The sequence below is a fragment of the Sphaeramia orbicularis genome, chromosome 15 (assembly GCF_902148855.1).
Source record: "Sphaeramia orbicularis chromosome 15, fSphaOr1.1, whole genome shotgun sequence".
In the NCBI taxonomy this organism is placed as follows: domain Eukaryota; kingdom Metazoa; phylum Chordata; class Actinopteri; order Kurtiformes; family Apogonidae; genus Sphaeramia; species Sphaeramia orbicularis.
Window position 1 is genome coordinate 24,302,569 of NC_043971.1, and position 16,264 is coordinate 24,318,832.

Consider the following 16,264-nt stretch of genomic DNA (forward strand, 5'->3'; position numbering starts at 1 on the left):
CATTTTATGCTTGTTGACTAGTTTAATCTATAATAATACATTATATTCTATACAGCCTTAAGTTGTCTCATACTATAAATGCCTTCCTGTCAGAACCTTTTACCTCTAAGAAGTCATCTTTTCATAGGCTTTGAGAAAAATGCTAAATTAAGTAACCCAAGAGTGTTTTCAAAGAGTTTATTAAGCTCTGGAGGAGGAGAATTTTCTCATCTCTAAGAGGAACATCACAAACAAATCAACAAAGTACAGTTTTTGATGTAGTGAAATGGGAGATTAAACCAAAATGGAAATACCCAAAGTACAAGTTCGTCAAATTTCTATTTGAGTACACTTTATCTACTTGAGTAAATGTGCTTCATTACATTCTATCAGTGGTTCTGTCCTGACGGTGTCTCACTGAGTGTGTGTGTTTTGTATTATCATTCCGCTTGAGGCTGCGAAACATTGCCTTCGGTTTTATTGCCTTCTCACTGATTTGCTCGTGGGCAGTGTCATGGCTTATGCAGACTGTAACTTTCTCCTCTTGTGTTGAGGCTCTCTTGTTGGTATTTTCAATGGTATAAATCTATATCTTACTTTTTTTTATGAGCTTTTGACTTGGTTTGTGCATATACTGTACTTCTTGAAGTTTGTTGCTGTTTGTTTGCCATTCTCAACTCTTTGCAATAAATTTGCTCTGCAGTGAAAACGGAAAAAAAGAGAAGTATAATATGAGCTGGCGTAAAGCAGTTGTTATGAACACAACCTCTGACACAACATTACTGTTTTCCCTTATACATAATTTCATGGTGAAGTCAACACACAATAGGTAGTCCTTTTACATTTTCCTGCTCATACCTCTGTTATGTTAATGCTCCAGTACCATAGTTTTATGCTGCTGCTCAACTCATACCAATTCAGTGAGCAATGATGTTCCACTTGCCATTTCCACACAACATTTCCTAGAAAGGGACTGTCTGAATAACCAGTGATTATTATCCATGTCATAATAATAGCTCAAGTATCGGCTTCATAGTCGATGTATCTCTCATATCAGGTGGGTTGTTGGATTATCCCTTTCAGTTCACTAGATGGTGTCTTGCTAATATGTTTTCCCTGAGGTGGAAACATTGTGTGCTCATTTTATACAGATTTTTATACATGTTTAAGGGGGGTTATAGAATAATCCTTATGGTCAGAGGTGTTGGCAACTCCCCACATTTTCCAAAACACATCTAGACTTGTTGTTTTTCGAGTACATGTGATTATTGTCACATTCTCAGTTGAGTGTTGGTTATACAGTACGTATACATTTGAGGCATTTGTACTATTTTATATAGTAGTGGAAGTAGTGACGGAAGGTATTTGATTTGGATCATAGTGGTGTGAAGCGGTAAAGTTAAAGGATGTTTTTCATTAATAGATAAAACCAAAGTTGTATCAGTCTACTTGATTTATTTATATTTCATCTTTTCTAACTTCAGTTCTTTGTGTTGAAAAGGTCTTATTAAATGTTCAGTATGCCCTCCTACTTGTTTTATATTTCTGTGAAAAGCAGCACATCCTAATTAACTCCATCAATATAGACTCTTCTAATTAGGCCCACTGTTTTTCTGGCAACAGCATGTTTTATGCAGGCCTCTGATGGAATGTGAGTCTCAAAGGAGGACACAATGGTGACCTGAATGTCAGTGGCATCTTTGAGCTGCACTCATTTGTGGATGTCTGTCTGCAGGCCAGAGAAAACACTGTGCCCTCTAGAAGGATGAGTTTGTCACACAGCGTCATTTTTAAATTGTACTCCCTTTCTCTCTGCCCACCCCTGCACTGTCTTGGACCTCACATGAGCTTCATTAGCATTTGCAGGAACTGTGAGACATTTACCACCATGGATTGTGACAGATTTCACAAGCTCAGTTTTACTGTTGCCCTAGGGGGGGAGAGGCAGTACTTACCATCTGTTGATTGTGACTATACACAGCACTTCCATAAGAGACTCTCATTCTGCCAAAGCTAACAGTCCATTGACAATTCTGTTATATTCAAGAACTAGAAATGTATTTTGAGAAATGATGGTCCGGGAAGTTATGGTAAAGAAAACACTTTTAGTTTGAGTTTTGTGTCCATCAAAAAGTTATTAACTGTAAAATTCAGTGTTACTTGGTCCTGCAGTGTGTTATAATGTTTACTATTGTGATGATGTTATTATTAAAGCTTGCACTTCAGCTTTATATTCCTGTATTTTTCTGCTAACAAATACTCAAAGTGTTGAATAGCCTCCCGCCATTGAATAAAAGGACAAATTATTTTGGACACACTTTTAATAAAATACAATGACCATGTATCCCCAAAATAAGACGTGAAGTAAATTAAAGCTCTCCACTGTTGCCTTTAAAACATTTTCTTCTTCTAAAAAAATGGAGTGTTGGCACATATTAATAAAATAATTTTTCTTAATTGTTTTTTTTTTCCAGGTATTTTTACATCCAATGATGATGAAAAGGAGTTTTATTGTTCAGTGCTGGTTTTAATGACTGCTGGACCTGACTGGTAAGTGCCTGAAATCTACATCTATAAAAACAGCAAATGAAGTTTTTTACTCCACTCCAAGCATGAAAAATTTAAATTCATAGTCCTGATGTAAATGAAAAGCTGCTGAAGTTCTCAAACGGTGTGCGGACAATCCTGTGGTAATAACTGATGACTGATAAAAGGGCACAAACACCTTTATTTACTGGGTAAGCCGAAGTTATTAAATGAACCAAAGTGTTGTTTTTTCAATTTTGGTCTGATGGAATAATAGTGATACAGAGCAAATATATGAGATACAGAGAAATGAATGTTTAACTACTTTTAGGCAGACAGCCATGCCACCTTTTGACATTGCTTGAGGCTGCAGGTCTGAGTTACCTCAGTTTGTTTAAACACTAGCCACGGTTTGTTTCTGTGATACTGCTAATTAATTGTCAGCATAATGACTCACTGCGTTCCCTGCTTTAATGTATTTCTTTTATTTATAAGTGGAATATGCACCTTGAAAAAGCCGACAAAATTCATATTTGTGCTGCTGGCAGAGCATAGTTCTGTCCTTTGAGACCACCACAAGTATTTGTGATTATGTTCTAATAAGAGGACAGCAGCAGGTTGCTCAGATAACAAGCTGCACTTTTAGTTCTATAAAAGTTGGAGAAAAAGATGCTGCTTGAATCAAATATTCATGAGCTGTGTTGAACCAAAAGGCTTTTCACATAAACTTGTAAAGGAGTTAAAGGTGGTATTTTCCTAAGGAGGTAACATACAATGCACTGATTCACTAACTTGTGTTGGTTTACAGTGGTTGTTTGTGAAATTACTTGGATAAAAGTCCATTTTCATGCTGGCATTTTGTCGCAGCTATGAGTCATTCAGTATAAACTTAGCTGTTAATTTTAGTCTCGTTGTAAGTACGTTGAGGAACTGGTGAATGATGAGGCTGCATGCGATTTTCAGATGGCGGTGCTTCTTGTCCATGGAGCTCAATATGGTTTGATTAAAATGTTTATTTCACATTTCTTTTTTGTTGCAGCGGAGTTTCAACTTCTCACTTCATTATGAGGAAAATGATTGTGCTATTGCCATGTTAATGTGGATTCAGTCTGTATTGAAGTATGGGCATTTCTGTGAAGTTAGGTTGGTAAAGTGTTGGTATGAGTAGTCGTGTTGTTTTCTTTTCACACTGGGAAGTTTCCAAAGTTATATTACATCTAGAAGTAGAACTGTAAGTGAGTGTTCATACAATGGGAGCAACTTGGACCTCACTGCACAAATGGCAAAAAGTGGACTTCATCAAACAAAATAATCAGCAGTGCTATTGTACAGTAGTGTGATGCTTTACAGATTAATATCTGCTTATTCAAGTAAATAATAGTCATATAATCACAATACATACACGTGAACTACTAAATTAGAGACAAAGAGACAGAGGGAATGTATCACATAGACAGTACACTGTAATAATAGTGTTATTTGTCATGTAGCTTGAGAAAGTACCTTGGATGCTGATTGCTTGCTTTGAGAGTAGTGTAGTCATACAGAGCTGAGCAGGTGCATTTGTTGATTTTTTTTTTCCTTTTTGCCAAAACAGAACTGTAGTGACTTATGAAAGGCTGCAAACCAAAACCATAAAGTAATCATTCATAATTACTGTTGATCAAAAACCCTATGAAAACACTGCTGATTCAGCCTGATCATTTGTGGGGCAGGAGTGAAAAAAAAAATCAAAGTTATTGAAGCTTTAAGTAAATGATTATCACCTTGCAGTACAACAAATTAGAGCTATCTGGAACAATCGTTTGCATTAAGTGTGGCTGACAGCTGCAGATGGAGTGCCATGATGGTGGTAAGTGCTGTCACCAAAGCATTCTCCTCTTGGGCTTGACAAACATGATATTTATTTATGAGAAGGCGTCCAACAAACAGGACAAGGCTGTTTTCCAAACCTGCTGCATTTTCCATTTATGGGGAAGCAGGCGCAGGCAGTGACAGAAGGAGTCGGTCCAGACTGCTGATGCTGCCGATGTGAGCTTCTTCTCCACACCTCCTATTTCTAGGCTTCCAGCTTCCAGCATGGTGCCATTAATCAAGCTCCAGAAGTTAAGTGTTACTGCAGGCATTGCTGTGTTATAAATTGCATGGGAAATGCATAATTAGTTTGCAACAAATCTATTTTACAGTCGCACTGTATTCAGTTGGGTGTGCATTTTCTTCCAATTGCTTTTCTTTAGGGATAATAATCACTACTTTGGACCTGAAGTTGTGCTGGCTCACCTGATGCTAGAAAGACCAGAAAATATTTCAGATGAATCTAATGAAATGAAATAACACTTTGAATCAATGATGCAGTGTTAATATAAGCCAAACACTGGTATTGGCACATGAAAAGAAATTCATTAATTGGAGTGGCCTGTGTTTACATTTGGTGTTGTTTTAAATATAGGGTTGAATTTATATTCAGTCAATGATGAAGGATTTAAAGACTTTGATACACTAAAACAAGTATGGTTTCTTTATTTCCCTGACGCAAGTAACGCACAAACGAAAAAAAAGTTTGCAGTTGGCATCAGCTCTCAGTCAGGTAACACTGGCAACAGCACAGAATTTCACAGCCCACCAACAGTGGTGCATTCGTATTCATCAGTTTTTCCTTTCGGATGCTTTTTTTGTCTGTCTAAAAAAAGACATCTGATGTTTTACAACTACTGAGTCCCATTTAGGGATATTTGTCCCTGTTCTTGTGTTGTGTCACGAAGCCAGGTGGAGCTTTCCTCAAATCGTCCACACACAGACACAGGCAAACAGTCTGTCTGTAACTTCCTGATTTCCTGTAGATTTTTGACAGGTTACATCCACCTTTACAAAGTTTTTGCCTCTGTTTTCATGCCAGTTCACAAAGTTCTGTGTTCCATTTTTCATCCGTGCGCTCGGAGATGCCTGTTCTGCTTACTACAAAAGGAAGTGTTTGCTCATTAGTTCCTGTGTCTTTAGCCTTTCCTCAGGATCTTAGACCAGACAAGGACTATTTCCATGTAATTGATGCCAATGTTGCTCCTGTTGCCATTTAGTATTTTGATATGGCCCTGCTTTCTGTACAGAAGGAACAGGGTGCAGAGTGTCCCTCACTACAGGCGGCAAATTACTCCTCAGAACTCCACTAACACCCCTGTGCAGTGCAGAGCTGCCGTAAAGGCAAAACAATTTGTCCAACATGAATAGGCTCCCTGGAGACTGTCTTTAAGTGTTAAATGACCTGGGTGAACCCAATACTAATCCAAGGCAGGGAGTTATTCAGGCTTGGATGGCTAACACTTATACCCTCTGCGCAGCCATTTGAAGTCTGTTTATGCAAATTCAAGGTGATCTGATTTTTCTCATGGCTTAGTTTACCGTCTCTCTCTGAGCCCCTGGAGACTTCTGAAGTCACTCCCGTTGCTCTAGCCCCCCTGCTGCCTATTCACAAATGTCTGTGTGAGTGAACATAAATATAATTTTAGTTATTCGGGTGTTTCATCCATAATTAAGCTTCTTCTAAAGTAGTTAGAATGGAAATGTCAAATTGTTTGTGCTGCAGGATGTAGACAAAATAAACACCAGACCACTAAGTGCCTAAGTCAGTTACTAGAACGATGCATATTCTGTGAATATGTGTTGATGTGCACATAAACACAATGGCTGTAGACACATTTGTGCAAAGAGGTTGAACTTCATACCCTAAACTGTAGAAAAAAGGAAGAAATTACAAAGAAAACGGCAGGGTTTTTTTTGTTTTTTTTGGGGGATTTCTTATTAAACCATCCCGAGGAGTAAACCTGTGTGTAGAGGAATATTTTTAGAGCAGTAGGGGGCAGCAGTGAGCCATGGGTTTTACATTAGATGACTTTCTGCCTTTCTCTTTTCTTTTCTCATAAACAGGATTGTGGTCTGCCCTCCAGACATCTGCTTGGTTGTAAAGGGGATGAATAAATAAAAAACAAAGGCCTATGAATGACGCTCCAAGAATTTATGTTCCATGCAAACATATTCTGTTTCAATATTATAATCCTTATTGGTACATTTATTGTTTGTGTCAGCGTTTATGTTTAAGTGCATCTGTGTTGTTCAGTTATGTCTTTGTAAAATAAAAAAGAGGACATATGAGGAAAAGTGGGGACCCAGGAGAATTAGGCAAGTGAGAATGGAGTGAAGTTTTGGAGGAAAGTATAGCGTGACAGCCAGTCACTGTACAATACAGAGAACAGATCATTAATTAATGCTGCTGAGAGTGTGAAGTGAATCGATTCGCCCCCTGAGCACGACACGCACTAACACCCCCATCTAACAGGCACCATGGGGGGTGGGGGGATCTGCACTCCCCTTGTCAGTTCACCTCTGTTTTAATCACTTCTAATTGTTTCCAATGCCACACAGTAAATATCCAGCAGGAAGAATGCAATACATTCATACCCCCTGCTTGTCCTCATCAGATCCCTTTCTGTCTTTCATGGTATTTTTTTCCTCTCATCTTTTGGCCCTTTCAGTCCCACCCCCCAGTAAGTGCCGGATGCCTTGATTAAAGTAGTTGTTTCGTAAGTGGCTTTTTGTTCTGCTTTGTTTTGTGTGTTCACGGAGCCCATGTTTTCCGTACACATAAAGGAGTGTGTGCTGCTGTCATAGGGTGACAGCTGGTTCTCTCTGCATCGTCACAAAGAGGCTGTGACTGCTGGAGTGTGACCACTCTCTCACCCGCCTCGCCTGCCTTACACCCCCTCCCCTTAACTATAGCCTGGCCTGCCCCGCCACTTTGCTTGTGGCCATCGCTGTCTTTAGAACCACAGTGCATATGGGTCTGGTCAGCCATGGAAACCTGCTCAGCCCAATTAGAAGCACCCGCCAGCTGGGCCTCCCCCCCATTATTCTACCCCTCCTCTCTTGCCTGGCCACATCCCTTCGTTCCCCTCCAGTGGCTTCACACTCCGGCATCCCACATTCAGATCCTCTCTGACGCCCGTAATCATGCCAAGCTGATGGGCACGCTGTTCCTGGCGTGTGGATGGAGGCAGTGATTTGTGACATGGCTTCTCTCTGCAGACACCACACACACACACATCCACGCTCCTGCATCTACATACCGACACACACACACACACACACACACACACACACACACTATAGCTTCATCCCCTCTCCACTGCCAGATGCTGCATTTTGTCCCTGGTCTTACTAGCTGATTTGGACGAAATAGTGGAAAAAAATAAAGGAATAAATTAGGTTCATATGTTTCTGGCTGGACTAGAGTGAGAATAGCTTCAGTGATTTTCATCTCCCAAAGCACATTCAGGTTTAGAGAGGAGTCGGCTGAAGATATTCATTCAAACTATCCTGAGCCATCAGAGCAGTTTAGTAAGTGTGGAGTAAAGGCATTCACATTTGTAATATGGATTTCTTACATTATTTATGCAGTGCAGTAGTCAGTTAGAATTCATTATTGCTCATGGCAATGTAATGTTCACTTCTTTCAATAAATATAAGAAATAACAATTCCAGAAATAAGAGATGGGGAAGAATAACTTTTAATAATTAATAATCACCACCAGGGAGTTGTTTTTCTGTCTGTATATCTGTCAGTAAACCTGCTGCATTGATTTTCATAAAGCTTGTTGGAAGGCCATGGACAAACATGGAAATTCTTGGGGCAAATCCATAAAAAGGAGCAGAAACATTGTTTTGTAATTTCTGGAGACACTGGAGAGCACCAGGCAAGGGAGTCTAAATAGTTAAACAATATAATGATAATAATAAATAAATAAAATTAAATAACTAATTGACAAATTAGGAATACGATCAGATATTTGTTGCCACAGTAACAATTGTAAAGCTAACAATTGGCTTCAAATTACAATGAGAATGAAAGCATGGGCCATAATTTGTGGTTGGTTTGTGGTTTAATAATATTGTGGAAGAAGAAGAAAAGTGGACTCTTGGCCTCTTCAGAGGTCTGTGCTCTCGGAATGCCCTTCTAGTTTTTTTTTCCCTTTAATCACTTTTGGTTAAACCTCCAAACTCTCTGCAGTTCAGGGACTGCAAGAGATGAGTTTTATATAACCATCTATGAAGATTTTCATATGAAAAGGCACTTACTGGTTGACACAATGTCAGACCTTGTTCTACATATTAGTTTGACGACATGGCATTATCCCTGAAAAGAAACTGAATTACTGTCCATCAGAAAGAAATATTTTGTGGCTATAAGAGTTTAGGATCCTCAGGGTAAATGTATCTGAATTGATTAAGTCTAAGCTTGGGCATATTAGAAAGATCTTTGTTTTGTACTCTAAATGGGTTCATTTTTGTTTAGCTCCCTCTTAGCTGTCTCTCCTCATATTCCTCTTGGTGGTCATCAATCACTGATGTTGGCCTGATTGCACGTGAAGTAGCTGGATGTCATTTTGAGGTGTGACAGGGGCCTATTTTGTGCTGGTGGTAGTGATGGCTGCGTGTCAGAGCTCGTGACAAGATGCTCTCCCCCTGTCTCCTGAGAGTTGGGAGTTTGAGGGCCACCAGCCCCTTTTGTCCTCCCTTTGTAGATGGTCTCCGACACGGCTTGTTTTAGGCAGAGGCACAGGCAGTAATTGATTTCTCTCCCCTCTATGATTCTGTCTGTGGTTCTCAGGTGCTGACTGCATCTCTTCTCAGAGAAACAGATGAATATAAAGATGGAGCGTGAAGTTTATAGCCAACAGTCCCAGTGGTGACAGATGGTCAAACCTCACGTTATCAGACCTCGATAGAAGTCCGGAATGTGGTGGTTAGCTCCTGAATTGGCTTCTGAAAGGATCAGTCATATATATTAGAGCAGAGAGTATTGAGCCGTGAAGAGCTAGAGAGATGGGAGATACTGAAGCACTCAGTTGCTGAAGGTGAGGAGGACCTAAGCTCAGATTTGACGGGCTACATTTAATAGATTGGTGAGCTGATAGACGCACAATAGAACTGAGTGATGAATAAACTGAATCGAGTCCCAGAAATGGAATTTTCATTCCTTTTGCTAAAGCCTGTGGAAAGCTTGTTGTGATGTTCAGTGACGAGTTTGCGATTCACCCAATGGAATCTCAATGAAACGATCTTCTGAATTTACTGTGAACAAAGTGAACTGTCGTCTGTTGACTGACCGGTGTAATTATTGTAGCCTCACAAAAGGAAAATTAAAGTCTCTTTTCCTAAGTCTCATAATATCAATAGAATCAACAGAGCATTCATCATAATTGTGACCTTGTGTCTTCCTGTCAGCAAGACTGACTTAATCAATTGCAAAGTTGTCAGCTGTGACAAGAGGCGTTTAGCCTGTAGACAACAGAGACGGGTGGCATGCACTGTCTGCAGATGCTCTATCCTCTCCATTAATGTCAGTGTCTGTTCCAATACAGACAGCTCAACTCAGACATGCTCCAAAACTTTGTTCGCGGAGTTTGTTTAATCTTTACTCTTTTTTTCCACACAGAGGAATAAATGAGCCAATTAACAGTGAATGAGAAAATGTCTCTGTATGTTGCAGTTTTGAGGTGTTTGTGAGTCTCTTCTTGCAGTGACGCTGTGGCATTCTTTGACAGAAAGAGTAAAACGTGGTGTTTGGTGTAATTTTAATCATCTCCCGCAGCTCGTTTGAACTGTTAGCACCTCATCACCAGGCTCAGGCAATTTGACAATGATGCTAAATGAGTCCTATATTTATTAATGGTGTTTATATAGCTATGCATTATCAGGATGAATAAACACCGCTGTTATGCATTCGGACCTGTTTCCTATTTGCTGTCACAGCCAACAATAAGTGGGATGTGTTAAATAATTGTAAGAAATACACAATTAATTATTTAGCGTAATGAAAATAAAGGGAACAAAGAGAAAACAGAGGAGTGATCACAGTCAATCAAGGACATGGACACTGACAAATCCCCTTATATGTCGCTGTTCAACCTTCACCCCACCCTGCAGTGGCGTGCGGAGATGACTAGCGTGTCTATCAGTAACCTTCCACACTTCCTCACTGAATGATTGGTTGTGAAATGGCACATTTAAATTGCATGCTGTGTTGAAGTGATTTTCCTGCCTACCTTGATGCCTATTTTGTTATGGAAATTTCATGATACATTAACATAACCAGCAGGAGATCAGAACAGAAAATAATGAATCCTGGTGGGAAGGAGCAGCACTCTCCACCCTTATCTGCGAATTAATAAATACACGTACAGTATGTACCTAAGGGTCACATCATGTATACTCTGACATATCCTCACCTCACTAGGCTTCCTCATTGTTAGCGGCAGGGTTTTCATACACGTGACAGAAATGTAATGGTAGCACTCGTGTAACCGTGGAAGGTGTTTTGTGGGCAGAGGATTCTTAAAGGAGACCATCAGTTTAACCACCTAATGGCCTAATATCCCGATTCTGCCTCTCACAACAGGGCACAGCGGTGTTATTTAAATAAAAAGCCCACCGACCAGCAGCTCTCACCACCACGATCAGTGAACAGTCAAAACCCCACCGCAGCCCACATATGAAATGTTTCAGTCCAGTCTCTCAGCAGGACTTACATATAGATTTTTTTTTTTTTATGTCTTGCCATAAAATGCTCATCTAATGAACTCATCATAACTTGACCTTTGGTACATTTTTACAGTAAATGGGCTGAGCTAAATTGGGCGCAGTTGTCGGATTGGCCCATTCACTTAAACACCATTCACCTGATTCTGAATGCATACTGGGCTTCACTTACTACAGCCTGTTGCTACGGCAACAGTTCTCAGAAGCACCAGAGGACCCCAAAGGCTCTGTCAGTGCTGACAGACAAGGTGCCGAAATGCAAAAGCAATCAGGCTTATCTGTTTTCCTGTGAAGATGTGATTTTAAATTTGCTGGAAAATAATCAAGCAAATGTAATTGTTCAAGTCACCAATCACAAATAAGCAGAAAACCTACAAACAGACTTATGTGACACGGAGGAATTTGTTGAATTTTATCCTGTTTGTTAAGTTTGTGGCAACTTTTTTTGGCAAGAATAATTAGTGTGTAGCCAGGAAGTTTCCCAGAGTGGGTAGGTTAATCACACAGGCAGAGGCTGCTGCCAGGATTCCTCTGAATAGTTCTTAAGACCATGAGTCACTTTGCTGATTAGTGCTGCGAGTTTGTCTTTCTGTAACAAAACACATGATATCTACACAGCAAACACACATACAGCCTAACTACTGCTGCCATTTTCTCTCTTCTGGACAAACTAGTTCCTTTTGAGGGAATCTCTGGGATGATCATAAGGGTATCATAGTCATTACAACAAATGGAAATGCACTCCTGTTTCTAAAAACACTAATTCCCTAAAATATTTCATGAAGCTTTGTACAATTTCAGCTATTCTCAAGAGGTTTTGTGGAAATTCTTAGAACTTGGCAAGTACAGTTGATTAAAATATGCCAGTGCCAACGTGGGGCCATTAAATAATAAGCAGCTAAGGTGCTTTTGTCATTTATTTGGCTTTTGATAATTAATTAACAGATTTCTTCAATGGTGTTCACTTGTGGTGGTAACATAACCCCAGAAAAGAAAAAAAAAGTGAGAGTAGGAGCCGACACCCAATGGGAAATGTTGCATATTGTACAGATTTACAAGTGGCTCCCAAATGACACCATGGGTTTTAAAAAATACACTGTAAGTACGAGCAGATTAAATGGTTGGATTGAAAACTAGGAGCGTTCCATGAGGACTTCTCTACCTCTCAGCTACATTTGTAAAATCTTTATGTGCACTAAAGATTTATTCCCCAAATGCCGGGAATCTAGGATGCAGGTGACATTTTGCTTTAATTAGTTAACAAACATCAGTGCAACCAAACGACTCGCAAAGCTACAGCTAAATAAGGCTAATGCATTTATTAATGTCCAATTTAATTACAGGGTATTTCAGAGCTGTTGCTTTTCATTTTCTTTCATTAGGGTTCTTTTTTGGCCTAAAAAACAAAATGAAAATTTTAATGATTCACTAACAAGGGCAACACCACAGTGAGTCCTCATTCCTTTAGTTCATTAGTGTTGAAATCTCTTGTTTTTATTTATTCTTCCAAATATGGCATTTTGCACGCAAACTGATAACATGCATTTACTTTGAAGGAATCCAAATGCCTGTTCACAACATAAAAGCTTTGACCTATGGGATAATGAGGACAATTCACAGCTAATGATGCTAATTTAACTGAGGTATTGTTGATAGGTCACCAGTTAAATAAATACAGGACCTTATATTGGTCCCAGATGCCATTTATCAGTGTTGTGGTAAACATTTCAATCCCATAAAGCTGAAAACACATTTACTGCAGCACATGCATTAATTTCATAAGCCAATGAAATAGTTTATTCTTATTTTACACAATTCAGGTGTGGTGTCATACTGTGGAAACGATTGAAAAATCATCAGAGCAGACATTCCCTGCTTTCATAAGCTTACATTTCTGGCCTGTAATTAAAAAGCACAAAAGCTCCATTTTCAATATTAAACAGAGAAGTTGATACTGCATATCAGAGACCATGGACAGTTTCAGTCCTGCTTTATCTGTACTACAGCTGCAGAAACAGTGAGAAATTCCTATATCACCTGATTAAGCACATTATCGAGTTGATAATTAAAGCAACAGCAGAATGAGAGAGTTTCGGAGATGGAATTAGTTTATTTAATCCTTTTGTCTTTTGATCTTATGCCATGAGGGGCCGTCAGCATGACACAAATGTGCTTTTTTAAGTCAGACAACAAATGTAATCTGCATAACTGTCTTGTGTTGGTGGAGTTTAATCGACGTATTCTCACTTGTTCAAAGCAAACTAGCAATGCTGCAAGTCAATTTCCTTTCAACATTTCAGTGGTTCTCTGCGCCTTTGAAGACAGGCATCCATAATGAATGGCGTCAATTTTCATCCCAATTAGAGTGTTTATCTCGGCTTAGTTCACCTATAGTGTTGCCTGTTCCTCTTGTGGGGGCGATGAATTTTCATGAAGGACAAACACTGTACTTCAGATAAAAACAGCTTATCTAGCGGTGGGATTTAAAGCTTTAGCGCTGGAATTATTTTTCTCCAATTTGTTTGTGCTGTCTTAACAGACAGCTTGGCGCCAGGGTCGCTGCAGCATGGCGGGAGGGTAGAGGGAAGTGGGTGGAGTCAGGAGCAGGAGAGTAGTGGGAAAGCTGAAAGGAGAGAGAACACAGTAATTTGTGTTTATATAAGAAGAGGTCCTCAGAGCTTTCATCTGGAAAATGGAATAAACGGAGCACATCATATCAGCCTAAAACCTGCTGATAAGAGCTACCAGATAGAAACGGACAAAAACATGCTTCCTACACAGGTCAATCAATGCAACTGTCACTTCCATAAATCCTTTATCAAAGTCTTTATGGTTCATTACGTGCAGATAGAGGCCCTCTGAGATGTTTTCACATTGTTATGCAGGAAAAGATGTGGGTGAACAATTACATCCTCACATCACTTGACGCAAGCTGGAAAAGCCAACGTTGTGAAATGTAAACTAGGATGGCAGCCTGCATCTGTGGAATAAGGAGTTTGTTATTTTAACACTGAAACGTTTTGTATTCCAAGGAGCTGGTGTGTAGCATGATGAAGCCGTTTCCCTTGACACTGCCTCCTTCTCAGGTTCAGGACACCCTCTGCTCTGACATGCAAAAAATGAAGTCATTAAAATTTCAACAGTCTCCGTTCCAGGGACAGTCACTTCTGACATCCACTTGGCATGCGACAAGTTAATGAAACGTAAACACGGTAGCGTTTAAAGCAAGAGAGTAAACTTGTTTTTTTTATCCCATCGTCTTTTCACATCAACAGATCTGAAACCTGTTGTATTTTCTGTGCTTTCCTGCTCTGCTCTAACAGCGGTTGAATATCTGACGGAGGTTTCTGTGCTTGAATAGCATGATGCTGATCATTATACTATATGTCTTTAGGGTTGTGACTTTTAACATGTATTTACTATTTTGCCCATAAAGTTGGATGAATTCTGTTTTGAATGAGCCTTTCTCAGTCACTGTCGACTGTTGGGAGATAAAATCAGAAATATCCACGATAAATGTTAACAATGAGCCTGTTATCTGCAGTGCTGGATAATTTGTTGGTGTTCATGAGCAAAATGTCCATAATTACCTTTCAGCATATTCAAATTTAAGTGGTTTGAGGGGAAACCGTGACGTGGACTGATTTGTAGCTGTGGAAAACCTTCACCATGATGCAGACTTTAGCCAATCACAGGTGTTTTCACACAGGTGAAGGGGTAAAAGACATGACTGACAGCTTTAATCATGGATCGCTGTTAAGATTTCCTCAGATTCGACTCTACTGCTCTACTTCTACAACTGGAAAAGCAAAACTGATCCAATGTATCCTCACACTGCACCAGGTTATTAACCCATAAAGACCCAGTACTTTTCTGTCAGTTCCCAAATGAATTTGATCTATATTTAATCTTTCTAAAAGGGATCATATTTTGCTAAACCCACTTTTATTAGTCTTTGGTTCATTTATTTGTGTATTTGGACCCTAATAGTTCAAAAAGTTTGAATTTGAACCCTCCCAGTGCTACAAAGCTATCTTTATATTCATTTTGGCAAAAATCAAGTGGATTTGTTCAACTGGTTTTAATTCCTGCTTAATTTGCTCTGTCTATAACTAGTTATGTGATAACATTTGCACATATAAGGTCAAGACTTCCAAACAAACATTTCTCTGAGTGCGCCATAATTGTTTGTCAGCAGCAGCAGTTGTAGTCCATTCTGAAAATATGTCCAAACTTTGAGCTGATTACCTAAAGTGTTCAGTTGTTGGTTGAACAGGACAGAGCAGCACACCCAACAACCTGGAGGAGGTGTGGCATGAAGTGGTTCACTTGCATTTAAAGGGCCAGCTCTGAAAATGACCTTTCTGGTGTCATTACTCAGAAATAGGGTTAAAGATGGACCTGTGGAGTTGAATTAATGAAGAATTCAGAGCCAAGCAAAGCATTTACAGTTCATGTAGACCACAGGGAAATGTATTAAAATGCATAATTCCTTTTAAAGAAAAGCAAATTTTCACTCCTTTAAGTAATTTCTCATCATTTATTGTAACACTTTTTCTGTGGAAATCAGGTATGCTACTGATCATGTAGATGTTCATAAAAGCTCAGACTAAAGTTGAGGGTTATTATATCAAAAATAGAGATAAACAAATAAAAAGTGGCCTTTTTTCAACAATGTCAATTGAACATCAAAACAAATGTCTCCATTCGCTGTCATTGATCCAACTCCATGGGTTTTACTGGTGAATCAATGTTGTAGAAGATGACGGTGTTTCCACTTTCACCACGGAGCCGTTGAACGTCCAAATGGGTCATATCTGATGACCATGAAAAGATGAAAAACTGTATTCTACACCAATTATTTACATGTATTGATAGGATTAGTGGATCAACAGGTATTAAACAGTGTAGATCAGTAGATGGTTGTGGTCAGTGGTGGATGTTTGGGTCTTTATGGGTTAATCTTTAAAAACTGCATGGACAAAACTATTGGGACACACTAAATTCAGGTGTTTTGTTGCTAACAAGTATTATAATCAAGGCATCAGAAAGTGCCTATAAAGTTGGAATAATTTTTTTTTCAGACATGTTCCTCTTTTTATTCCTATTTATACACATTAATCACCTCTGACCAGGTAAAGTGATTCCACACTGTCCCAGTTAAACTTTA

At 39.3% G+C, this 16,264-nt stretch overlaps 1 protein-coding gene across 1 annotated transcript in view; it reads left to right on the forward strand.

Annotated features, from left to right (window-relative positions):
• The window catches only part of kif16bb (kinesin family member 16Bb), a 36,696-nt gene extending 29,140 nt beyond the window's left edge, over positions 1 to 7,556 (forward strand). The window contains exon 20 of the mRNA XM_030156644.1: positions 7,455 to 7,556. Coding sequence (XP_030012504.1) covers positions 7,455 to 7,556 — 102 coding nt within the window. The remainder of the gene's footprint in view (positions 1 to 7,454) is intronic.
• The last annotated feature ends 8,708 nt before the right edge of the window (positions 7,557 to 16,264 follow it).